The 27898-nt window shown below is 39.8% G+C and overlaps 1 protein-coding gene and 1 long non-coding RNA gene across 3 annotated transcripts in view; one reads left to right on the top strand and one right to left on the bottom strand.

The window, feature by feature from the left end:
- Window positions 1-27898, bottom strand: part of LOC307183157 — a 248489-nt gene that overhangs the window by 173081 nt on the left and 47510 nt on the right. The window lies entirely within an intron of this gene.
- MROH2B (maestro heat like repeat family member 2B) overlaps window positions 21087-27898 on the top strand; it is a 52738-nt gene continuing 45926 nt past the window's right edge. The window contains 4 exon segments of the mRNA XM_079917303.1: window positions 21087-22727; window positions 24271-24381; window positions 25681-25840; window positions 26480-26578. Coding sequence (XP_079773429.1) covers window positions 22632-22727; window positions 24271-24381; window positions 25681-25840; window positions 26480-26578 — 466 coding nt within the window. The 5' untranslated portion in view covers window positions 21087-22631.

The following is a 27898-nucleotide window of genomic DNA, read 5'->3' as shown; positions in this document are numbered from 1 at the left end:
ACACAGGAGGCGGCATTAATCCCCATGGTTCTAAGTCTGACATCCTCCTCTTTCCACACATGCCTATATAAGGTTACAGAAAGGGGCATTTCAAAAATGTATGAGAGGGACTTCCCTGGTGGTGCAGTGGTTAAGAATCCGTCTGTCAATCCTGGGGACATGGGTTCAAGCCCTAGTCCGGGAAGATCCCACATGCCTTGGGGCAACTATGCCTTGGGGCAACTAAGCCCTGTGCGCCACAACTACTGAGCCTGCGCTCTAGAGCCCGCGAGCCAAAACTACTGAGCCCGCATGCCACAACTACTGAAGCCTGCGCGCCTAGAGCCCGTGCTCCGCAACAAGAGAAGCCACCGTAATGAGAAGCCCGTGCACCGCAACGAAGAGTAGCCCCCGCTCGCCGCAACTAGAGAAAGCCTGCATGCAGCAACAAAGACCCAACGCAGCCAAAAATAATTTTTTTTTTTAAAAATGTATGAGAAAATGCAAATCAAGAGCACAATGATAAACAAATGTACCTCATATTGTTAGGAAAAATTACTCTGACAATACTGAATGTGAAAGAATAGCTGTATCATTGGGATTGTTTATCTACTGCTGATGCGGTATAATTGTGACACTTGGGAAAATACATTGGTATTATATTGGGTAGCTGAGCAGCCATATACCTTACTATCTAGCAATTCCACTCCTAGGGCTGTAACCAGGAGAAATTCCTGCACATTTTACCTAAAGACATGAAAAAAGTTCATATCATTTCTAGGTTGTAATTAAAAACAACAACAACAAAAAAAAAAACCTGGAAATAGCCAGGGTGCTAAAAAGAAACATTGTAAAAGATTTAGAAAATATGGGCAAAAATAAAGAAAAATCATAATTACATTGTCTTCAGTATTTTTCCTATGTATAAATACAATTTAATGGGATAATACTACACATAGTTTTACATCCTGTCCTTCTGAGTTCACATATGAGTTGATGTTAAGCTGGAATGCACAGTACAAACATTTCAGTTACTAAAATATTGAAATATTTCCATAGTGGTTGGAAATAGTTGCTACCCCGAGGCTTCTTCCATATGCCCCTCTTGAATTTGGTGTGGCTCCACCCGAGAACTTACTCAGACTCCCTCACATTTCAGAAACTAGAGGAATGTGTCTGACACTGCCAGAGGGTTCCAGAACTCTACTGCAGCACAAATACATTAGTACTTGTGCCGTGCCAGTAGCATTTGTGCCATACTATACTTCTACCATGCCATGTAGGATTTTAAAATTTTTAAAATGTTTATAATGTCCATGCTGTGGTCATGCCATAATTTATTCAATTTTTCCCTTATTTTTTAACAATTTTTAAATATTTTTATTTTGTAAATATTACCGTGATAAACATCTTTGTTTCATTGCTTCTTTGGGAGATTGTGACTAGGTCACACAAGGATGAACAATGCTGAAGCCCTTGGTATATGCTTTCTAACCTTGGTGATGCTATTTGAATATGGCACTGGGTTGACTTGAAAAGAAACTTATATAACAAAGGAACCTCAAAGGCTAAAAGATCCTGAAAATGTGAGACTCCCGAATGAGGGTTTTCCTGACATAGATACAGCACTTTAACCTTTAAAAAGAACTTTCTCATTATATATTGTTTCATCTCATACTCAAAACAATTCTGTAGAAGATATTACCATTGGTAATGTGTTCCAAACGTATCAGTTAATAATCTATATAGCTGAGATTAAAACAGGCCTTGTGAATGAATGCATGTGCACTCTCCTTATTCCACAGCTTTCAACTTGATATAATACTGTATATATACGTGGATCAATACTAACCCTTTTTAAATGAATGTTGCCGAAGTTTTACTCTCATACTTGTGCTTAAGTTTGATATTACCGAAAAAAAGCCACTAAGAACAAGTTCTGACTTTAATCAGATAATGGCCTTACCATCCTTAAAGTCAGATGACTTTTCTTCCATACACATAAATAATTTCCAAGTGCTGATGAGTTTAGACAAAATGTCATGGATAATTTTCACCTCTAATATAATAAAAGTGATTGTATTACTCCTGCTCAGCACTGGAATAAAAATTGCAGTGCTCCAGGAAAGGAAAGTATGATAACAGATCTAACAATTCTAGTAGAGAGGATGTATGTCCCCAGAGTTATTTTTTCACTTTGAGCAGAACTTTCATTTGGGCTCATCCTTCTCTTCTGCCTCAACTGTACAAACTGGCATCCTTTCATAGCCAAAGCCCGTTTTCCTAGCACTGAAAATATTCCTGCTAGAAACTAATATATTTTTTTGTTTGTTTCTTTGATGGGAATTTGATACGGCCCGTGACAATTCTGCCATGACAACAAATTTGATTCCATCCTGTTCTGTAATGTCAGTTTGGTTGCAAGCATACCACCTCATGCACTCCCAGCATGCAGCATCTCTCTGTTATTTCAGTCTGCTGCAGGATCAGAGAACACTGTGGTGTGTCTGTAATTCATGTTTATTTTTAGAGTTACATGGCTTTCATTAGAAATCACAAATCTATCTTAACCCAGTTTAGACTTGTGTTCTGACAAAAAAATCTTCTTTGTCAGGAGAGTTTTCAGTGAGCAGGCTTTGAAAAATAATTGAAGGAATTATTCTTGGGGAGATATGATGATGGTAGAATATGTTCATCTGCATCCCTCTTGTAAGATTATAAGAGTCCTTCTAGGTAGTTAATTCATGCCACCAAACAATATCAGGTGAGGGTTTCATTAAAGATAGAGATTATAAAATGAATCTGATAAATAAACCACAGTTCCATAAAGCAAGATGAAGAGATATTTGAAAGAAAGCATGTTTGAAGAGGGAGGAACTAGCACTTATTAAGTGCCTACCAGGTTCCAAGCACTTTCTACAGCATAAGTAGCTATTGTTACCATCCCCATTTTAAAGTTAACAAAACTGAGCAAATAAAGAGCAGAGCCAATGTGTGAATCCAAGTCTGTTTAAATTCCAAAACCATTTATTTTTTCAGCCTTGAGAACTGTAGTGCACCTGTTGAATGAGAGTGTGATCTATCTCTTAGTGATAGATTGCCTTAATGCTCCCAAATTTTCACCGCTTCCTGTACAACCACCCTTTGCCATGTAGCTCCCAGTTTTCTACTACTTCCTGCATATACACCCTCTGCCAGGTAACTTTATAGGGCCCTCTCACTATAGATGGAGAGTAAACTCTACATCTCAAGTCTGGTCTCAGCCATGTGACTTGCTTTGGCCCATGGGATATTACTAGACATAATGCAAGCAGGCACTTTAAAGCATTTGCAAGATTGGGTTTGCCTTCTTGTACCTCTGCTAGAACCATGAGAAAGACTCACTGGTCCAGAGGGAGGATGAGAAAAACATGAAACAAATCCACCCAGCCTGGATCAGCTGAACCCAGCAAACTGCAGACACATGAGTAAATGTAGCCAAGACAAGCAGAACCATCCAGTCATACTCTGCCTAACTCAGCCACCCTCAGCCAACCTACAGACCTGTGAAAATAAATCCCATTGTTTTAAACCACTGAGCTTTAGGGTGATTTGTTACACAGCAGTTTTGTGGCAATAGCTGACTAATCTACCCCCCAAACCTGTCCCAACATAGCACAGGAATTGGGTTGTATTTTTCTTTTTAATCCTGCAGGTTGCAAAACCTACAAAAGAGTGAATGTTGCTTCTATGCACAATGAAGGAAAATTCTTCAAACAATTATTCCTAGAAATATTCCCTAAGAGTTCTTAAAATATTAAAATGTTAGCCACACTACACAGTTAAGCAATTATGAAATAATAAGTATCAAGATCAGCAGTCGTTTGACTTCACAGAATATAATCAACATTCCAGGGATAAGGGTGATGTGTTTCTAAGAGACACTGGCCAGCTGTGACTCTGAAAGCAGGGGTTATGTAAAAATTTCAACCTATGAAAATCACACTTTAAATACAATAACTGTAGGGAAAGTTTAACTAGTTTTTATCTTTTATTCCTACAGTTTCATAGAGTCTCTCTTCCTCCAAAGAACTTACTTAATGTAAGTAAGAGAAAAATGACTTTATGTAAGAGAAAAATGACTTTATGTAAGAGAAAAATGACTGTGTGAAGATAAACAGATTAGTTATATTTTCTCTTTTTGCTTATTATTGCCCCTTATACTAACACCCAGGGCATGCTTTTATTTTGCATATTCTTTAGTGTCTGAAGGCCACTTATTAGGATAAGACTTTTTACCCATGATTTGAGACTCAACTCCAATTTTTGCTCTTTAATAAAGAGTTCCATAGATTGTTCTCTTTCTAGCCTAATGACTTGCCAACTAGCCAAAAATAATCTCTGTCCCAGAGTTCTCCCCTGGAAATTTATTTGCACTTTTTTTAGTAGTTTTTTGATACTTTCCAGTTGGACTTTGAGGTATTTTTGTGCATTTTGACCCATCTGCAATACAACAGGTCATAAATTGAATTGCCTCCAAACACGAGAAGGGTAATGATGAGTAAAGAGAGTTGACAAATGGCAATTCTGGGTGGTGGAGTTCCTGGCTATCTGAAAGAGCACATCTCTTCTGAAGGGTGGAAGCTATACTCGGATCCACTTAATTTTTGCCAATAGGGAAATATAGGCTCAGAAGAAAAATCTATCAAATTTAAGATTTGAGAATCCAGATTTTTCTATAAATTTGTCCACTTTTATGTGAAAATCACCAACTTTAAATGTTGTGGTAGAGATTTCATTATGGTTCTGAATTACACACCCACTGCCTTGTGGTGCAGTGTAATTCCTATCCCCACTGAGGAAGGGCTTGATATGTGGCTTGCTCCAATTAGTGATCATTGTATTCCATGTCTAACCAGAGCTGTAAACATGCCACTGTAGCCCCTGATCTTAAAATGAAAGACACATGGAAGAAACCCCTGACCTGCCACCTAAAGCAGAACCACCCCAGCTGACCTGCAGACTCAGGAGCAGGAAACATAGATGTTTGTGGTTGCATGTCCATGAGATTTCCAGGTTGTATTCTATCCAACATTACTGTACCTGAAATATCACTGAAACATTTGGCCATAAATTTAAAGAAGACAAAAAGCTTCTCCTTTAATACTCAAGCACCAACCCTAGCTCTCTTTGTGTATCTTTTGTTTTGAGGGAAACACTAAGGGATTTCCAAAGAATATGCCACTCGGAAATGTAGCTTATTGGCTTCCTGGCACCACAGTTATGACTTTCAGGCCTGCTCTATTAATATACCAATTAATCTTTACACCAGTCTAGCTCTCTACCAAAAAAGCTGTGTAGTCCATATGAATAGAAAATAGCTCAGGGATGTGTTTGTCCCAAGTCTCTGCTTCTTTCATGGAAGTCTTGTTGAGCTGCCAAAATGATAATAGACCTCATCAAGAGCATCCCAACAGTCAGTGCTCAGCAGAAATTGAACAGGAGGATGCTGGGAAATTACCACTGCTGTGCCAAGATGCTGGGTGTAAATTAAAAGCAGCAGGTTTTTCCTGAAGGAGAGTAAGGTCCAAAATAAGGTAGCACTTCTGGATTATACATGAGCCAGGATATTTTAGTGAACTATGGTTTCTATTTTTAGGGTTTCCATTCTGAACCCTAAATTTTTTCTTATTTTCTTATTAATACTATTAATATCTTATGGCTATTGCTCTCACAAAACCTCACTCAGTCCCCTGCCTCCTGGGCTAATTGCTCCCTTTCTACGCTGCTGCCTCCTCCATGACAACCATAAATATCAATTAAGTCCATCTTGTTTAATGTATCATTTAAAGCTTGTGTTTCCTTATTTATTTTCATTTTGGATGATCTCTCCATTGGTGAAAGTGGGATGTTAAAGTCCCCTACTATTATTGTGCTCCTGTCAATTTCCCCTTTTATGGCTGTTAGCATTTGCCTTATATATTGAGGTGCTCCGCTGCTGGGTGCATTAATATTTACAATTGTTATATCTTCTTCTTGGATTGATCCCTTGATCATTATGTAGTGTCCTTCTTTGTCTTTTGCAATAGTCTTTATTTTAAAGTCTATTTTTTTCTGATATGAGAATTGCTCCTCCACATCTCTTTTTTTCTTTTTTTTTTTAAGCAGAGGTCTTCTTAGAAGCCCATATGATTTAAATTTATTTATTTATGGCTGTGTTGGGTCTTCATTTCTGTGCGAGGGCTTTCTCTAGTTGTGGCAAGCAGGGGCCACTCTTCATCGCGGTGTGCGGGCCTCTCACTATCGCGGCCTCTGTTGTTGCAGAGCACAGGCTCCAGACGCGCAGGCTCAGTAATTGTGGCTTACGGGCCCAGCTGCTCCACGGCATGTGGGATCTTCCCAGACCAGGGCTCGAACCCGTGTCCCCTGCATTAGCAGGTAGATTCTCAACAACTGCGCCGCCAGTGAATCCCTCCACCTTTCTTCTGATTTCCATTTGCATGGAGTATCTTTTTCCATCCCCTCACTTTCAATCTGTATGTGTCTCTAGGTCTGAAGTGGGTCTCTTGTAGACAGCAAAGATATGGGTCTTGTTTTTGTGTCCATTCAGCCAGTCTATGTCTTTTGGTGGGAACATTTAATCCATTTACATTTAAGGTAATTATCAATATCTATGTTCCTATTACCATTTTCTTAATTGCTTTATGTTTGTTATTGTAAGTCTTCCCTTCTCTTATGTTTCCTGCCTAGAGAAATTCCTTTAGCATTTGTTGTAGAGCTGGTTTGGTGATGCTGAATTCTCTTAACTCTTGTTTCTCTGTAAAGTTTTTAATTTCTCCATCGAATCTGAATGAGATCCTTTCTGGGTAGAGTAATCTTCTTTGTAGGTTTTTCCCTTCCATCACTTTAAATATGTCCTGCCACTCCCTCCTGGCTTGCAAAGTTTCTGCTGAAAGGTCAGTTGTTAACCTTATGGGGATTCCCTTGTATGTTATCTGTTGCTTTTCCCTTGCTGCTTTTAATATTTTTTCTTTGTACTTACTTTTTGATAGTTTGATTAATGTGTGTCTTGGCATGTTTCTCCTTGAATTTATCCTGTATGGGACTCTCTGTGCTTCCTAGACTTGATTGACTATTTCCTTACCCATATTAGGGAAGTTTTCAACTATAATCTCTTCAAATATTTTCTCAGTCCCCTTTTTTTCTCTTCTTCTTCTGGGACCCCTATAATTCAGATGTTGGTGCGTTTAATGTTGTCCCAGAGGTCTCTGAGATTCTCCTCAGTTCTATTCATTCTTTTCTTTATTCTGCTCTGTGGTAGTTATTTCCACTAGTTTATCTTCCAGGTCATTTATCTGTTCTTCTGTCTCAGTTATTCTGCTATTGATTCCTTCTAGAGAATTTTTAATTTCACTTATTGTGTTGCTCATCATTGTTTGTTTTCTCTTTAGTTCTTCTAGGTCTCTGTTATATGTTTCTTGTATTTTCTCCATTCTATATCCAAAATTTTGGATCATCTCTACTATCATTACTCTGAATTCTTTTTCAGGTAGACTGCCTATTTCCTCTTCATTTGTTTGGTCTGGTGGGGTTTTACCTTGCTCCTTCATCTGCTGCATATTTCTCTGTCTTCTCATTTTGCTTAACTTACTGTGTTTGGGGTCTCCTTTTCACAGGCTGCAGTTTCATAGTTCCCGTTGTTTTTGGTGTCTGCTCCTAGTGGGTAAGATTGGTTCAGTGGATTGTGTAGGCTTCCTTTTGGAGGGGACTGGTGCCTGTTTTTCCTGTAGATGAGGCTGGATCTTGTCTTTCTCGTGTGCAGAACTATGTCTGGTGATGTGTTTTGGGGTGTCTGTAAACTTATTATGATTTTAGGCAGCCTCTCTGCTAATGGGTGGGATTGTGTTCCTGTCTTGCTACTTATTTGGCATGGGGGTCCAGCACTGTAGCTTGCTGGTCATTGTGTGGAGTTGGGTCTTAGCATTAAGATGAGATCTCTGGGAGAGCTTCACCATTTGATAGTACATGGGGCTGTGTGGTCTCTGGTGGACCAATGTCCCAAACTCCACTCTCCCACCTCAGAGGCTCAGGCCTGACACCTGGCCGGAGCACCAAGACCCTGTCAGCCACACAGCTCAGAAGAAAGGGGAGAAAAAAGAAAGAAAGAAAGAAAGAAAGAATAAAATAAAGTTATTAAAATGGAAAAAAATTATAAAATTTTTAAAAAGTAATTAAAAAAAGAAAGAGAGAAAGAAAGAAGAGAGCAACCAAACCAAAAAACAAATCCACCAATGATAACAGGCACTAAAAACTATACTAAAAAAAAAAAAAAGGACAGGGCCCTAGGACGAATGGCAAAAGCAAAGCTATACACACAAAATCACACAAAGAAGCATACACATACACACTCACAAAAAGAGAAAAAGGAAAAATATATATAAAAAGGAAGAGAGCAACCAAATCAATAAACAAATCTACCAATGATAATAAGCTCTAAATTCTAAACTCAGATAAACATAAAACCAGAAACAAATTAGATGCAGAAAGCAAACCCCAAGTCTACAGTTGCTCCCAAAGTCCGCCACCTCAGTTTTGGGATGATTCGTTGTCTAGTCATGTATTCCAGAGATGGAGGGTACATCAAGTCGATTGCAGAGATTTAATCCTCTGCTCCTGAGACAGCTGGGAGAAATTTCCCTTTCTCTTCTTTGTTCGCACAGCTCCTGGGGTTCAGCTTTAGATTTTGCCCCGCCTCTGTGTGTAGCTCGCCTGAGGGTGTCTGTTCTTCATTGAGATGGGACAGGGTTAAAGTAGCAGCTGACTGGGGGCTCTGGCTCACTCAGGCCGGGGGGAGGGAGAGGTATGGAATGCAGGACGAGCCGGCAGAGTCCAGCGTGACGTTGCAATAGCCTGAGGCGCATCATGTTTTCTCCTAGGGAAGTTGTCCCTGGATTATGGGACACGGGCAGTGGCAGGCTGCAAAGGTTCTCGGGAGGGGAGGTGTGGACAGTGACCTGTGCTCACACACAGGCTTCTTGGTGGCTGCAGCCGCAGCCTTAGCATCTCATGCAGTCTCTGGGGTCTGCACTGATAGCCGCAGCTTGCATTCGTCTCTGGAGCTCGTTTAGGCAGTGCTCTGAATCCCCTCTCCTTGCACACCCCAAAACAATGGTCTCTTGCCTCTTAGGCATTTCCAGGCTTTTTCCCGGACTCCCTTCCGGCTAGCTGTGGCGCATTAGCCCCCTTCAAGCTGTGTTCACGCAGCCAACCCCAGTCCTCTCCCTGGGATCTGACCTCCAAAGCTGGAGCCTCAGCTCCCAGCCCCCACCTGCACCAGCAGATGAGCATACAAGCCTCTCAGGCTGGTGAGTGCTGGTCAGCACCCATCCTCTCTGAGGGAATCTGTTTTGCCCTGTGCATCCCTGTTGCAGTGCTCTCCTCCGCGGCTCCGAAGCTTCCCCCCTCCACCACCTGCAGTTTCCGCCCGCGAAGGGGATTCCTAGTGTGTGGAAACTCTTCCTCCTTCAAAGCTCCCTCCCAGAGGTGCAGGTCCCATCTATATTCTTTTGTCTCTGTTTTTCCTTTTTTCTTTTACCCTACCCAGGTACTTGGGAAGTTTCTTGCCTTTTGGGAAGTCTGAGGTCTTCTGCCAGCATTCAATAGGTGTTCTGTAGGAGTTGTTCCACATGTAGATGTAGTTTTGATGTATTTGTTTGGAGGAAAGTGATCTCCACATCTTACTCCCCCGCCATCTTGAAGGCGCCCAGTCAACAAAATTTTTAAACACTCAATCAATCCATTTTCCAACTCATGTTGAGCACCTGCTGGTTTCACTAAAGAAATTAAGGAAGGGAATTTTTCCTGAAGTCAGGAGATGTGAGCAAGTTGCCATGTCAGTGGAAGCCTTGGCCTCCTCAACAGTAAAATGTAGTTAAAAATAGATGCCCTTCTTTACCTTGTGGGGCTTTGATGAGATGAGGTATGTGTAAGCATTGGAAAGATGACAACGTACACTATATAAGCCAAAGACATGAGAAGCAAGGTATCCCCTGAACACACTGGGCATGGGATGTTTTAAAGACTCTGAAAGTCTTGCTGTCTTCATGACTTTACTCCTGCCTCAAATCTCAGAATAATCCAGCTTATCATGATACCTGAAATTTGCACACTTGTCATTTTCAGGGGTCTCAAGAAGTCCCCCTGAAAATACACAGATCTACCCTGTATCGGTAACATCTGAACCTCGAGGGCAGATGCAGAGAGACATTTATTGGATTATTCCATTCTGATCTTGCCAAGTGGAAGGCATACCTTAGAGAATGCGATATGACATAAGTAAATTTGGACTGAATTCAAGCTTGAACTATTTATGTGCTTGGGTAGGACACAAGGAGGATAGACATTAGAATCGGTCCCAAAAGGAAAATGTGAAGGCAGTACTATAGAGAAACTTTCTCTACTTAACCACTTGACTCAATTCTAGATCATAAAGACCAAGTTTGCCTTTGAAATTTAATTATCTTTCTTTCCAAGTCCCTTTCATTATATCTTCTGTCAGCCTTGGTTTCCTCATTCGTGAAATAAGAATAGTAATGCCCACTTTATAGTTCTGTTGGAGGATTAGACATTAAAATAATTAAATACACCAAGATATTGTATCTAGCATCTAGTATGTGCTCAATAAACCTACTTTCCTCCCCTTGTACACTCTGTGAAATTTTACTGTCTGATGTTTTGATTAGGGGTGCAGAAGGAAGAATGAGCATAAAGGGGAAAAGAAAAAGTGAAAATGAGAACTAGGCTCATAGAGAATTACTTTGATAGATATGGACAGTCATAAATAAATGTACAATCTTTATAAAACAAAACAAAAGCATTAGGAGTGCCTTAAAGAGCATAGTTTTATTTCAACTGAGCAATTAACAAAAACTCTCACAACCATATAGTCAAGAGAGAAAACTATGTAATGGATACATACAGGGAGAAAAATTCATAGAATTATTGAGAATCAATCCTCAAATAGGTGGTTCATCAATGTCAATAAAGACAGAATAATCTAGGGTCCAGCCTCAAATTTCAATTCCTGCGTGATTTTCCTTGCTCCATCTGTCCCATTTCTAGAAAGTGACTCTCCAAATTCTCCCTATAGGCAGTCCAGAACCAGACCCCTTTCCCGAGCCAATCTTGACAGCAGAACATACACCAGCTTCTTGTTGTAACCTCACGTGGCAGAAAGAGGGCTAGAGACCTCTCTGGGGTCTCTTTTATAAGGGCCCTTATACCATTTATGAGGGCTCCACCCTCATAACCTAATTACCTCCCAAAGGCTCCACTACCTAATACTACCACATTAGGGGTTAGAATTTCAACATATGAATTTTTTTAATTTATTTTACTGAAGTATAGTTGATTTACAATGTTGTGTTAATTTCTGCTGTACAGCAAAGTGATTCAGATATATATATGTATATATATATATTTTTTTTTCATATTCTTTTCTATTATGGTTTACCACAAGATATTGAATATAGTTCCCTGTGCTATATAGTAAAACCTTGTTGTTTATCCATTCTATATATAATAGTTTGCATCTTAATCCCAAACTCCCAATCCATCTTCCTCCCATCCCCCTCCCCCTTGGCAACCACAAGTCTGTTTTCTATTTCTGCTTTGTAAATAAGTTCATTTGTGTCATATTCTAGATTCCACATATAAGTGATATCATACAGTATTTTTCTTTCCCTTCCTGACTTATTTCACTTAGTAAGATAATCTCTAGGTCCATCCTCAACATATGAATTTTGAAGGAACACAAATATTCAGTCCATAACACTGACACTCTTATCCCTCAAGGTCTTCTTCCAATTAGATCCAGATCTCAAGAACTAGGAGTAAATCTTGGGCACCAGGGTAGCAGTCCTCAAAATGCAGTGCTAGACCCACTCCCTTCCCCATGCAGTCCATCTGTAAACCTATATGACCCTGTTTTCCATTAATTATTATTCTGCTCTCTTCCTTCTAGTAGCTGAGTTTTGTCCATTGGGTTGGGGTTGTTGAGGCCTTCAGGCTCCTGCTGTGCTCCTCTCTGGGACAGTCCCTGGTCCTCACAAACTCAATTCTCCTTCCTGCTGACAAGTATGTCTCTCCTCGTGTCATATGTAGCTATGATTTGTTCTATATTTGTATGTCACCTGAAATCCCAGGATCCAGAAGTCGGCTCACCTACCTGGGTAAGTGTAAGCTTATTTTCTTAGTTCTCTAAAAATATTTATCCTTCATCTCAACAAATATGTCTCTGGTCCCTTAATATTCTCTCCCTAGTGGCTGGCCAGTGTTATCAATTCCTAAATATTCCTGTGGGGGAGATACCCAAGTTATAGGCTCTAAAATATTTTTAAATGTTTATTTTAATTTATTCATTCAACAAATATTTATTGAACACTTATTATATGCCTAGCACTATTTTAGGAACTAGAAACAGAGAAATGAATAAGCAAGTAGAATTCCTTGCCCTCATTTAAGGTAGATATATTTAATTTTTTTCTAAAAACTAGGAGGTATATTCAGTAAGTTAGGAGACAAAATGATCAAAGTAAATTATAATGATAAACCAAAATAAATAAGACTATATTTAACAAAGTAATACATTTGGGGATTGGCTTTTAAAACTCCTTTGCACAAATGTAAGTTGGGGGAGATCTGGTATGCTGGCAGTTCAAGTGAAAAAGCATCTGTGAGTTAATTACAGCATAGAAACCCAATGTAATGGAGCTGCTAACAACTACCAAAAAACAAAACAAAACAAAAAATCCTTAAATCTTATGCTGAAGTAAGAGAAATTCAATGTCCACATCAATATGAAATATTGTTATCAGTTACAGACAGTAAAGAGGGGCTTTTAAACACTAGAAAGTATTCAGAAGAAAATGAGAAGGATGGTAAGAAAGGTGGAAACCATGTTATTGGAAGAACTATTTAAGAGAACATTTAGAGAATTTCCTAGAAAACAGAAAATCTGTGAGGTGTAGAATGGTTCTGCAAACCTTTCCAAATATTTGATGTACTATCATATGGAAGCAAGAACAGAATTTTCCTACTACAAAGGACAGATCTGCAGCAAACATAGGCTTTCCAAAACCAAAGAAATGGACTCATCAGATGGGCTTTCTAATGATTTGGAGTTGTGTCAAAATGGTATAGTCTAGCTGTGTGGAAGCAGTAAAGTTCCTGTCCCTGAACGTTTCCCAGCAGAGGCCAAGTTGCCACCTGATAAGAACTGAAAGAGTGAGGAGGAGAGTAGGAGTCCTGCAGTAGACGTAGGTGAGCCTGTACAACCACCTAACATCCCTTCCAATTATAAGGTTCTCTCATACATACATGCTATTCCACCATATGTCAAAGGAAGGAGAGATATTCCCAGACAAAGCAAAATACGCAGCGAAGCCTGATGACCCTCCTGCAGTGGAGAAAGCTAAATCTAACAACAATGCAGTCAGCACAAATTGAGGCAAAATGGCCCTTGTGAGAATTTCTAGTTCAGTCGCTTAAATAAAACTGTCTAAATTTAGATGTGCATATGGTACTCATTTAATAAATCTTATAAGTGACATTTCTTGACAAGCAAGGGAAATATTTAAGTTCCAACTTCAGAGCTACAAATATGTCTGAATACTGTAACTTGTGAATGAGATACTTTGCCAATTTTTAATGCAAATAAGGTATATACATACACACACAGACACAGACACAAACATGTAGACATACACACATGCTTTTAAAAGTATGCCTTCTTATGTTGTATAGTTTATCTTTATAAAGCAAATGTTTATAGTTTAAATTGTACAGTTTACAGTTGCTGTCTTTAAGCTTATTTTCTCTTCTTTTCCTTCGTATTGTCTTTTCTACTGCACTAATGTTTTGTAAATTGGGAAAAACAATTATCCTGATATAGCCCACATGTTGTTAAGTTACAGTAGGCAGTAGCAGATTTTGATTCATGTTGGCCTTAAAATCATATGCAATATTGTTATATATAAAAATATATATTTTTATCGTTCAGATAACCAAAACATATTTGTCATATATATCTGTTTTCCACCCAGGTTCCTGGCTCAGGGCTTCTAAAACCCTTGGAATTTCCTAAGTATTAAGAGTGATAAAGAAGTTTTTGTTATGTTGATAAGGTGACTTTTGGAAAGCATCAAAGGATGGGACTAGTTGCCAATAGAGCCAGCTTAAGATCGGAACTTTCAGGCCATGACCTCTGTAGATGGGAGAGGGGTTGGAGATTGAATTCAATCACCATTGGTCAACAATTTAATCAATGAAGCGTAAGCAATAAAGCCTCCATAAAAACCCAAGAGGGCAGGGTTCAGTAAGTTTCCGGGTGGGTGAACACTGGGAGATGTGGGCAGAATGATGCACTTGGGGAGGGCATGGAAGTTCCGTGCCCTTTCCCCATACCTTGCCCTATGCATCTCTTTCATATGGCTGTTCCTGAGTTATAGCTTTTTGTAATAAACTGGTGATCCAGTAATAAAATGTTTCACTAAGTTTCCGTGAGCTGCTCTAGTAAATTAGCGGAACCCGAGGAGGGGTTCATGGGAACCTCCAATCTATAGCTCGTAGGTCAGAAGCACAGGTGATAACCTGGGCTTGTGACTGGCATGTAAAGTGGGGAGTGGGGTGTGGGGCAGTCTTTTGGGACTGAACCCTTTACCTGTGGAATCTGATGCTATCTTTGGGTAGGTATTGTTAGAGATGGATTGAACTCTTGAACAGAGAATCCAGCCAAAGGGGAAAACTTCATAATTCATGGGACTCAGTACTCAGAAAGGCATCACCTCAGTAATGGGGCCAAATTAGACCTATATTAAGGTTGCCTGGTCCCCACACCTTATAAAACTTAAAAGCAAGCTCAGAAAGGATCAAATTGTTTCCAAGTGACTTAGCTGTGTCACAGGACAAAGTTCAAAAATATTCAACACTTGACAAGAAAAAAATTAATAATGCCCATCATCTAATGGGAAAAAAAACACATTCAAAGAAACAGGAAAATATGACCGATAAGAGAAATAAAAATAATCAATAAAGAGAAACAGACTTAGAAATCACATAGTTTAGGTTGTAAAATGATCTGTGTATTTGCTTTTGTTGAATTAATATCCTATCAGGAAGCAGTGAGGATTTAAGGAATATTATTTGACAAAATATAATATAAATGAGAAATGCTTAAGAAGTAACTACTATTGAGTAACAATTAGATTGATTATATCATGAGTGTGATTATTTCATAAAGAGTCCTGGAAAAACACATTTTCTTAAAATCAGAAACCATACTCTTAAAACTTCAATAAGCATAATGCTGCTGGAATAATGTGGCCTGATTAGTCTATTTTCTGTTTACGTTATAAATTCAACAAGAACAAGAACAACACAAACAAAATAACAATAACTTAATGAAAACTTGGTGCCATGCCTTTCCCTTGCATTACCCATTTAATCTTCTCACTTAACCATTTTATAGAAGACAAAAGTGAACCTTGGGTAGATCAAGTAACTTTATTGCTAAACATCTCCCATATTTATTAATGAATATATCTACTTTTCTATTTTAGTCAGCACAAAATGCTGTCATGGGCTCCAGTTTCCTCTACTTGAACTGTGTGTTCATCTCTGTGCACTACAGAAGCAGAGGAAGAATTACATACATCAACACAAGGACCAGCCATGAAGGTTAGGTTTGTTTCTCAATCCTGGATCCAGAGTATCATCTTGTGATTTGCCTTCTTTCCAGCAAAAATTCCTACTCATATTTGAGTGTGACTTGTAACCAGAAATTTTATTATTTGAAATTTTACCTAACAGTTCACTATCACTTGATTAAAATGTTTTGAACAGTTTTATTTAATAAGTTGTTTTTTTTTTTTTTTTAGCGGTACGCGGGCCTCTCACTGTTGTGGCCTCTCCCGTTGCAGAGCACAGGCTCCGGACGCACAGGCTCAGCGGCCATGGCTCACGGGCCTAGTCACCCCAAGGCATGTGGGATCCTCCCGCACTGGGGCACGAACCCGCATCCCCTGCATCGGCAGGCGGACTCTCAACCACTGCACCACCAGGGAAGCCCAACTGTAGAATTTTAAAAGTTTCTTAGTCTAATGTGAAGATATCCACATTTTTGAGAGAGTATCATTGACATGTATACGCTACCAAATGTAAAATGGATGGCTAGTGGGAAACTGCTGCATAGCACAGGGAGATCAGCTCGGTGCTTTGTGACCACCTGGAGGGGTGGGATAGGGAGGGTGGGAGGGAGGCTCAAGAGGGAGGGGATATGGGGATATATGTATACGTATAGCTGATTCACTTTGTTGTACAGCAGAAGCTAATACAACATTGTAAAGCAATTATACTCCAAAAGAGATATAAAAAAAAGATATCCACATTTTTACAGCATACCTAGAAGCCACTGAAACCATCAAAATCATGAATTAGAAATGTTTTTAATCTTATAAAAATAATAAAATTACTTATTACAAAACAGAAATGTGATTGTTTCTTCAAAAACAAAAGAGTTTTCTTTCTAAATATAAGATAATCACCCACAGGCAATGGAATTGTCTCTTTTTTATAGTATTTTTAATTTATTTTCTCTGAAGTAAAAAATAATCATTACAAAAATTAATAAAGCAAAACTTAGAAATATTTGTTGGAGATATAAGAGCACCACGAATGAAACAGCTGAAAAGAATATTGTATTTCTAGAACTATTTTTCTACTCCTTAAAAATATACTGATGATTGTTTCTTCTAAGATTTGTATACTTATGCAGTTACACGACCCAAGTAATTCATTCTGAAATGCTGTGGTAATGAAAGAATCTTACTTTGAATTATCTAGAAACCATTAAAGGTGAACTCCTCAGCCAAAAAGATGATGTTTCATTTCTCACTAATGCAACCTGAGGGTCCAAGAGGTCACTGAGACAGTTAAGACCTAGTCCTTCTAAAATCTCTGACTAGGGTTGAATAAGCTTCAGAAAGCAGAAAACCAACTCTCATGATGCCAGGCCACCAGGCATGGTGTTCAGAGGTACAAAGGTCTCCTGTCTCTTCTCTCACTACTCCAAATTACAAAGTCAGGCTGTGTTCTTCTCCTGACACCTGTTAGTAATGAAGCTAGAAATGCCTAATATGAGAGGCTTTGGGGAAACAATTTGCTAGAAAATTACTTACTCATCTGCAGAGCTTGAATTATTTATCACTTGAGAGTGAAACCACTTTATAAATCCATCAGCAAGTTCCCTTGTCAAGACTAAATTCTTAAGCTTCTTCTGAATTCCTGAGGGATGACTTTAAAACCATAGCCTCAATTTTAAAATGCAGCATGCTTAATAATATACAGGAGAGTAACTGCTGTTTATACATGTTTCAGATTAGCAATTCATAGCTCATGTCTCTTGAGGATTATTAATCAAGAATCATTAACTGAGGCTCAAGTCATTTTATGAGGCTTTGTGAAAGTACATTCATGTGTCTTCCTTTGCTGTCCACAGTGCTGGTTGCCTTGTATTCAATCCCTAGATGCTCCTCCAACTTCCTCTCCCTACATCACTGGCTGCTGCTATCAGTGCAAGGAAGAAGGAAGTCTCCATGCTGGGTTTATGTGGGGAAGAGTATCAGAAATTCCCTATCCACAAAAGGGCACAGTCCATACAATTCATTTATAAGTTTGTTGTTTAGGGATTAAAAACAACAGTATACCTGGTTTTGGTATCACTGAGAAAGTGAAAACCAAGTTGCTTCATGCAGGGAATGATTTTTATGTTAACTAACCTGATCATTTCATCTTTGCAACTGAAAACTCAAACTCCGTCCAGAGAGACTGATTTTTCCCAGAGTAATACAACTAGTTTGTAGCAGAATTTAGACACAATCCAAGTTTCTGAACTCCAAATCTCATACTGTTTCTTCATTTTATTTGTTTCCTATATGAATTCTGCTCTGAAGAAAAACAAGTATTTTGAATATATATTTTATCATAGTATCATGGCTGAACACTGTACATTTGCTTTGAATAGCAGTCTAAATTGTGGTAAATAAATAGAAAAAAATCAAAATGTTATTATTTATGTTCACTATTCATATTGATGAAGAAATAGGTTAATTAGAGGTTAATAGGTTAATTAGAGAGTCTGCTGTCTTCTACTTAGAGAAAGAAGATGAGTTTCTCTGTATGTTGTCCAGAGGCCTCATCTCTACTTTCAAAGACCATCTCAAGCACTACCCTTGTGCTCTGTGGACAGAATTCACAATTCGTTATGCTCTTTGTTTATGCCTTAGCATAATCATCACTACTCTGGATCATTTCTCAGTTAGTTGTGTCAGTGGACTGGCTTCTCCCCATAGATTGCAAATTCCTTGAGGTTAGGACGTGACCTCTCATGATGGTACATCCTCCATCACAGGGCTTCTTGCCCAACAAGTAGTCAGTAAATGTGTGTTGAATTGAACCACACTTAACTATACTGGACATCATTCTTTTGTTGTTATTGTTTACTACAAGAAGAAAAAGCAAAGAAAGAGGAAGAGAAACAGGAAGAGAGGAAGAGAGACCAGAGAGGAGGAGAGAAGCAAAGAGAAGACAGGAGAGAGAGGAGACGGAGGAGGGAGGGAGGAAAGAGGAAGGGAAAATTAAAAGAGGAAAACGGGAGCCCACTTACAACAGAGACATATTTAATCTACTTCTGTATGAAACTGCTATCTCATATTTACTGCCTGTTTATGTACTAGAGTACGAGGAAGTAGGCTTATATCATGAAACAAACCCAAAAAATCAGAGCCTAATTTCATTTTTAATACCTTTTATAAAATCCAGCACTTCTTCTAAAGAATAAAAAGATTCATGTTAAGGTTTAAGTGAATTGTACTCTATGATGAAACCATTAAAACCGCTAAAATTTAAAATTTTATTTTCACAAAATTTAAATTTCTATATTTTGATAATATTTTCATATATCTATTCTCCCATAGTTTTATATTTTTCCTTTACTGCCTTATTAATATTCTTGTCCGATAACACTGCATTTGGGAACATAGTACTCCTAGGGTTGGGTAGTATCGTTTGACAAGTCACACTGAAAGCAAGTGGTTACACTATACCCAGGGAGACACCTCAGTTCTTTAGCAAGTTGAATATCAGCTCCCCTGCAATCATATATCTAGAAACAATACTTCATTAGTTAGCACCTGCCATCCTATTAGCTTTGAGAATTAGGGTTTAGCACGCTTCTAGGGCTTCAGAGAAATCAAACCCATATTGTGCTAGCTTAGCATAAAGAGTAGGAAATAATGGGAAAATGACTTTTAAAAAATCTCTCTGCAATATTACCTTATGAAAAGAGAGGTTGATGGGTAAATTGCTTTATCTGAAAGAATATTTAGCAGAAAAGATGTTTTGATTGCCCTGATGAATAAATTACAAAGTCAGTATAAATCAATCATCTCCTAGCTTCCCAAATCTCTATGAAATTGAGAAAATCTTTATGTACAGACACTCGAAAAAATCATTTGTCACAATTCACGAAAAGAGTAAGAAACTGATTATAACAATCACCTAAATGGCTGGCTTTCTTAGTATTGATTCTGTACATTGTTCTTTAAGATTCTAAGGGTACATCATTTCCAACATTTTTATTTCCCTATAAGACATTAAGAGATTCGGGTTACCTCTCTGACCCACTAATTCGTGGTCTATTCTCCAGTGGGTGAGTGAGTCACGGTTCTGGAGATGAGCAGCTGCTGTTCTTGCCCAAACACAATGAACACCCTTCAAGTAAGTGTTAAATTCTCAATTATCCACTAGTGGGTGACTGCACAAGGATCTTGGCCAGTGCCTCTCAGACTTTAGTGAACCTAAGGTTCACTAGGGGTACTCATTAAAAATACAAATTCCAAACCCCGCTGTAATTTACCAGGTGTGAGGTATCCCTGGGAATGGATATTTTAAATACGGACACCAGATTAAATAAGGACAACTGTTACAAGACACTTGTGGGCCACACTCTGAGAAACAGTGATGCTGACTTGGGAAGCTGAAAATGTTTTTAACCACCAGCCTATTGAAGACCTCTGTAATAGATCCAGAGCAAAGTATCTATGAAAAGGAAGATGAGTCCAAAGGTTTAGTTGGAAGCAGTTAACCTTTGAATCAGAAATATCCTTAATGAAGGGAAGACGACAGCTGGAGAAGCAGCAGCAGCTGAGAACAGTCATGAGCCTCTCCTTGGCACCTTTCACACCCAGACCTATAGATTGCTGGTACCCAGTTCCTACTCTCTCTGACATCTGCCACCTTAACATACAATCTGGACATACATTGGAAACTGTATATAGATTTAGGATTGGGGTGGGGGGGGGAGTTGAGAACAGATTGAAGTACTAGTAAAGTTGAAAGCATTATAGCCAAGAGGTCTAGATAAAGAATGATTTGAAAACAAGAAGAGAGAATGGAGTCAGAGAAAAAAGCCTGAGCCTGGAGTGAGGGCAGCATCCAGATCAAATCAGTGATAGGGGACATAGCGAGGGAGGCTGAGAAAGCGAGGTAGGCTGAGAAGGCGGGGGAGGCTGAGAAGGCGGGGGAGGCTGAGAAGGCCAGGGGGGCTGAGAAGGCGGGGGAGGCTGAGAAGGCGGGAGGGGGGGCTGAGAAGGCGGGGGGGGGGCTGAGAAGGCGGGGGAGGCTGAGAAGGCGAGGGAGGCTGAGAAGGCGGGGGAGGCTGAGAAGGCGAGGGGGGCTGAGAAGGCGAGGGGAGGCTGAGAAGGCGAGGGGGGCTGAGAAGGCGGGGGAGGCTGAGAAGGCGAGGGGGGCTGAGAAGGCGGGGGGGGCTGAGAAGGCGGGGGGGGCTGAGAAGGCGGGGGGGGCTGAGAAGGCGGGGGGCTGAGAAGGCGGGGGAGGCTGAGAAGGCGAGGGGGGCTGAGAAGGTCTTGCTTTGCTGCTGTCACTTGGAGGTTCCATTCACCTGCCCCTGACGGGCATTCCGGTCCACTGAGCATGCCCAGTTTGTGGACTGACTTTCACCAAGTAGAACAATCAACAAGATCACCATAAAGGCTTGACCAACACCAGCCCAGTAAAGTGACCACTGAAAGCCATTCCCAAATCTGTGATCAATGGACCCAGGCTTAGGGAGAAGAACTCCTTTGGTCTACCAAAATTGTTTGAGTTTCAGTCTCTAATTTCTTCCTTCTCGGATACTCTGGTCTCCACCAAAGGGACACTATTCAGTGAGATGAAGCCATTTTGTTGGTCAGCAGGAGCTCAGAAGCAAGAAAATGTCCTAGTGGTAGAATACAGCATCATCTTTCTCAGCAGCAGCCCATCACTGGAAGCTTCCAGATCATTGTGCCAATCAAGTGGTGGAGGGACTTTTATTTAAAGACCCTTATGTGAACCTTATGTGAGAAACTTGCCAATCTGCTTCTTCAATTTGTTAGCCTTATTATTTCTGATACTTAGGTGCTGTCTCTTAGAGAGCCTGAAACAGCCAAGACATGGCCAAGGACACAGAGGAATCTGCAGGTGAGCATCGTCGGATCCTGAGGAATTAGGTGTTTTGTGTCTGTGTGACGATATGCATATGTGAGGTGAGGAATAGTGTACATCACTGAGGGAGATGTGTACACCTTAAAAGGTTTTATGAAAAGCTATGCTAAAGCAAGATTGTTTCTCTCTACTCTCCCTTTATTCCAAAATAATAAAATCACATGGATTGTAAAGGACCAATGATGATTATGTCCTACCTTCTTTAAAAATGTATAGTCTACTCGAGGAGAAAGTGGGGCTACAACACAAAGAAAGGCAGTTTCTTATTTAATCTTCAATACTGGCAGAGTCCTTTGGAAATATTCTGCTTTGCCAAAAAAGACTATTCTAAAGGGTTATGTTGTTTGATTTGGCTTGTGGAAAATCACTACATCGAGAAGTATCTCTTCTACCAACTTGCCATGTGGTGTGAAATTGCTCAATTCCCTGGACTCAAATATGTGTTTTCAGTTTTCCAACAAGCTTTATTCAAATAATTCCTGGAAGGTACAAGTCAAAAATATTTAGATCATTATCAGAAAAGAACAAGGTTGCATGAGCATGATACCAGAAGAGGGACCTGAGAGGGCCAGAAGGGAAGTCAGAGAGAAAGAGAATGTGAGTAAATAAGTTGGGAGGTGGGGGCAATGAGGAAGGAGGTGGGAAATAACAAGCTCTATTACACTCTTGCCCTCCCCTACTCAAGTCAGGTGTAAGGAATTCAGTTCATGGAATCTGAGAGCTGAGCCTGTCTCAAGAGGATATAGGGTGATGCCTACATGACTGGAGAGATAAACAGGGATCTAGCATCTTTTATCTTCCCCTCCACATTTAATTCAGGTTTTGAAACATACTAAGCATCTTCTATTTTCAAGTATGTCAATTATAAGAAATATGAATAAGACACAGTTTCTGCCATCAAACAGGTGGCAGTCAAGAGGAAGAGAAGAGTAGGAGAAAGGGAGAAGGGGAGAGAGGAAAGAAGGAGAGAGAAGGAAAGAGAGGAGAGAGAGAGAAGGAGAAAGAGAGAAGGACAGAATGAGAAGGAGAGAGAGGTAACCATAGCATAGTAATTCACAGGAGGGCATTTCAGCATGTTCTTAATTCTTCTTTTCCTGCCCATTTTAGAGATTTTTGGAGAGATTAACCTCACTCTCGGCATGCTGAACAAGGAAGATAATATTAGCAAGGTAAGGAAAATAGAGAAAAGTCTCTTCCCCATTCACTTTTTCTAATCCAGTTAATGCAACATTTCATCTACATCGTTCTTTGCTTCAACTTCCCCTTTTCTCTCCTGCTTCCTAAGTGGCATTCAGTTTTTCAGAAAATGCAGTTTTAATGGAAGTCATTGTAATGTTTAAACAATGATATTTGGCATTTGAGGATTCAGAGTATCCAACTGTAGAAGCTAGCAAAAGAATGCCCCCTTACGTAACCTTACACAGATAGATGTGGAAAAAGGGAGATGTCAGACTTACAACCATGTGGATTAGAGCCTCCTACTGTGGAATTTGAGGGTTAGCAGACATTTGGTCCTGTCCAAAATATGTCAAAGACTTTTTGGTGTGGACCAAATGTCTTATGAACGTTTTGGACAGGACCAAATGTCCTGTAAGGAATTTGAGGGCTCCTATGAAAATCCCCAAATATCTCCCCCTACTCATCTATAATGCTGTTTCACAATTAGAGATTTATTTCTCTGAATCTGAAGGCTTTTCTGGCTTCAGCAACCTTTTGTAAAATAACAACAGTTACTGTTCATTGAACACTTACCTAAGGCTGGAGAGAGCTAGATGCTTCCTAAACAATAGTGCATTGTATTATGTTCACTCCTCACAACATTATGATGTAGGTATTGTTATTTCCATTTGACAACTAAGAAAAGTGAGGCCCAGAGAAGTTACAAGCCTAAGAACAGCAGGATTAAATCCAAACACAAGCCTGACTCCAGAATAATGCTCCTAATCATTATTCAACATAGCTTCCCTGTGAAGGGCAATGCCTACACCTTTATCCCTTAATCCAGTGGTTCTCAACCCTGACTCCAAATTAGAATCCCTTATGCAAAGCGAGTTATTTCACATGTTAAACATAGGCATAGTACCTCAAGGTAGCATGCCTGAGGCTCTTGGAGATTTCAGGACACCAGTCTCTCATCTTCCAAAGGCCATGTGGCCACCTAAGAGACTGAGAAGAGCCCTCACACACCAGCACCTGCCAAGCCATATAATTGCCAGAGGCTGCAGCTCTGTGGAAAAGGATTTACAACTTCTTCTCCACAAAGGCATGAACGAAGGAAGGGCCTATAAATCCCCTTTAGGAACAAGTTTCATAACTTAGCAGCCTCTTTGGGAATCGCATTGCATTCCTTAATGCCATAGTCACTCTCTGGTAGTAAGAGCAACAATTGGGTTTTCCATTGCCCTGAGGGCCCTACAACAGTGAATTTCAAGAGACTTTAGTATGTTGGGTAGCCCACCCCTACCTTCAGTTAGATTTTGCCATAGAAATGTAGTCAAATTAAAATAGGTTTTAGAATGAACTTTGCTTTGCCTATAAGCCTTTGATTCCTAAAGATAAATATTATGTTAAGGAAGTCCCACTTAGGATATATAAAATCCATTGTGTAGTAGAGATATGTTGCTTAGTTTAACCGTGTTATTCATTTGGATTTTATCTGACTCCTTTAGTTTTGCAACTCAAATTTCTGTGTGTAACCTTGTATGTTCACAGGAAGACATTTATGGTCATCTCACTTCCGTTATTCAGAATACTGACATCCTGGATGATGCAATTGTCCAAAGGCTGATTTATTATGCTTCTAAGGACATGAGAGATGACAATGTAAGTTTGATCCTTGATGATGAGTCAGTGTCAGGACCAGCAACAGGTCTTTACCTAACCCAACTACACCCATGCAGACACCCATAAACTTTTCTACATCACTGCCAGGACCACAGGTCACTTTTATTAGTTCTTCATGGTAACCCGGATACAGTTACAGCACATATTATTTACCCCAACACAGATGAGGAAACCGAGGTAGAGTTAAGAAAGTCTTTAGGAGTAATATTCCATCCACTTGTAGATGAGGAAGTTGGTGCTTAGAGAGATTGTTTGCAAAGTAATACAGCTATCTATTGACAGAACCAATAACTAGAACCAAAGTTTCTTGGCTCCCGTATGAATTCTTATCTCTTCTCATGCCTACTTGTCTATATCTACTAGACATTGTATCTGAAAAATTATTTGTAGAAATAATTTGAGTCTTAAAATAATGTTATTTCCTTCCAGAAAGAATTTTTACTTGTTTACCTGCCAAGGGCACAATCTATGATTAATTTCAGGGCTTGAGATTTTTCCGGGCAACTTCTGTGACTCAACGTTGTACTACAGTCTACGGAGAGCCTATTTAACCTTTCATATCAATGCAGCCCTTTGAGGTCTTAGCCAAAAAGATAAGAGGTGAGATGACCAGGATCTCACCATTGGTTGGCTACAAAGCAGCCTCAAAAGCAGGGCTTATCTCTCTGGATTTCCAGTCTTGTCCAGCTCTCAACTGAGTAATTCATTCCACCTTATATTGTGATCTCTTTGATGTTTCTATGAGTATATTTTTTAATATCTTGCCCAGCACTTTTTATTTTCCTGAGCAGGAAAGTTGATCAAATTGACCTTGTTCACTATTACCAAAAGCAGAAGTCCCTCCAAATATCTCCAACATCAAGGATAATTAGATCAGGACAATACTAAAACCCAAATCTCTAGCTAGCTTTGGGTTTTTCTAGCCCAAATCCTAGCCCATTTTTCGTTCTCCATTCCCTTCAGTAATTCATATCACTTCAACATAAAACATAAATCTTATGTTCACGGTACCTGATTAATTAACAAGAAAACATGTATTGCCCCAAGTTTACAAGAATCCTATTAAAACCTGGCTTTGAGGTGCTTTTGAATTACCTCTGCTTTCCCAGCTACTGACACCTACCCTAGAGTCTTACACACTGGGTTTGTAACAGCCTGTTCTCCCTCTATTGAAAAGGTAAGGAACTTATAAATATTATGTAAACTATCAATATTTCCCCTCTGCTGACTCGTTCCGCTCTTCCTAGCTGTTATTGTTATTTTCCTTTTCTTCCTCAGATCCTCAGAGAAATAAGAAAGCTAACTGGGGAGGTGTTGGTGTCTCTCGCTGCACATGATTTCAACTCTGTGATGTATGAGGTACAAAGTAACTTCGGGATCCTGGAGCTACCAAATGAATTCGTGGTGCTTGCCCTGGCTGAACTGGCAACGAGCTACGGTACGGAGGGAATAGTGTCCACATTTTCCCTGGGAAACAATCATTCTAATTGTGTAAACCCAAATGGGAGCAAACAGCAGAAGGGAGAGGATCTCTCCCTTCTTTTATACTAAAGAATACTGATAGCGGCATTTGGGCTGTTGTTTATGAGCATAGATGAGCCTGTTGGCCAGTCACGGGTCCACACTGCTCTGAATTTGTCTGGACTCTCTCCCACCCTCATTTTTCCTTTCGTCTGGCTTTGTGTTTGCAGAAGCACATTTTCCACAAGCCGTATTCTGCAAACCACTCAACTCCTACATGAAGTAAGGGTTTCCTAGGATGTTCTTTTCTAAACCACTTCATTTAACAGATATTTATTGAGCACCTATCACCTGTGCTAGGCCCTGGGGATACAGGCAAGTTCTGGTGGGAGGGACGAACATAAATAAAATAATTATTCAAGTAAGTAATTGCTACTAAGCAACAGGTACAGATGGCCGTATAGCCAGTACCTTATCTTAAGGTACTCTAACTACAGATTGATTCCCTAACTACAGCCTGGCATTACAGTGGGGGAGGGATAGAGAACAACTTTCCGCTGCACCTCATCTGCCTCCCCTATGAAGCCTTGAAATGCTTATCGATTCCTCACTGCAGCATCCCAAAGCATTCCCTTCATGATGATGACCCTGCTCACCATGCAAACCATGCTCAGGCTGGCGGAGGAGGAAAGGATGAAGGGAGCCTTCTGTATCGGTGGGTATCCCCGTGGTTTCCTCTTTGTTAAGACCAGACTATGAATGGAGCAAATGTCTTATTTTTCCCTTTACTTCAGTCTTGTCCTTTCTAGTAATAGTAGCTACCATTTACTGAGGGCCTACCACATGGAAGGCCTTCTTCAGGAGTTATCTCTGTCAATCCTCACAGCAGTTCTGCAAAGTACTATTAGCCCATTTTACAGATGAGAAACTGAGGGTCATGGAGATTAAGCGATTTTCTCAGGGTGGTGACAGTCAGTGAGATGGAGAGATGGCATCCAGGTCTACATGACCACCCAGTCCATATTCTTCCCACTGTCTTACACCAGGTCCATTTATACGAGCCTCCTTCTTCAATTGGATCACACTTTTCAAAAACGATTATGAGAGCTTATGAGCTCTTAGCCATAGGCTAAATTCTGGCATCTCTTTGTAATGCAATATTGTGAAAGTGATAAGTAAACAATCTAATCAAAATACAAGCAACTATACAATCAAGGAAAATGGGTAAACAAGCTATGGTCACAAATCCCTCAACCCCAAAACTGAAACACATCTACGGTAATCGACAATCTACAGAGAAAAACATGCCCTTGAGCTCCTGGAAAAAGCATTTTCAGCACAGTGAGAGACTTCCTGGATGAGTCTGAAGACCAGGACTCTTTTCTCCGATCAGTCACTGAGCCATCAGGTGATTCTGCCCTTCTCTCAACCTCAATTTCACCTCTAAAAACAACAAATGAAGTGATTGCTAAGACCCCTTCCACCTCTGACATCCCCAGCACTACTCTTTTATAATGTTTTAAAGCCTATACTGTTAGGAATATCTTCTTTATCTATCAACCAAGTCTTTTCTATTCTGTTTTACCCATTTCCTCTTGTCTGTCCTCAATAAAGGTAATATTTGTATCTGATAAATATTGAGAATTTACCATGTGCCTGGGTACTGCCTTGGGTATTTTAAGATTATTATTTCATTTAACCCTCATAGCGACCCCATTAGGTGGCTAACATTTTCTGTTCATTTTACAGATGAGAAATTGAGGCTTAGAAAGGTTAAACAGCTTGCCTGCAATCACACAGCTGGTACGTGGCAGAGACACGTACAGTCAGACTCAAGGACTCAAACTACTATACTAGATTAGCCCACTTTTCAATATTTTTTATTTTCCCTACTTACTATCACAGCAAACATTGTGTCCCAGCAAAAAAATATTGGTGCCACTAAGTGCATTTCTACCTCCAATATCAATAACCAAGAAGGTAAAAGAAAATAAAATCAGAAATCATCATGGCAATGAATAAGGGAATTCTCACC

This window comes from Stenella coeruleoalba (assembly GCF_951394435.1).
Source record: "Stenella coeruleoalba genome assembly, chromosome: 3".
Classification (NCBI taxonomy): Eukaryota; Metazoa; Chordata; class Mammalia; order Artiodactyla; family Delphinidae; genus Stenella; species Stenella coeruleoalba.
Note: the sequence above shows the minus strand (reverse complement) of the source record. Positions and strands in the feature narration are given on the sequence as shown.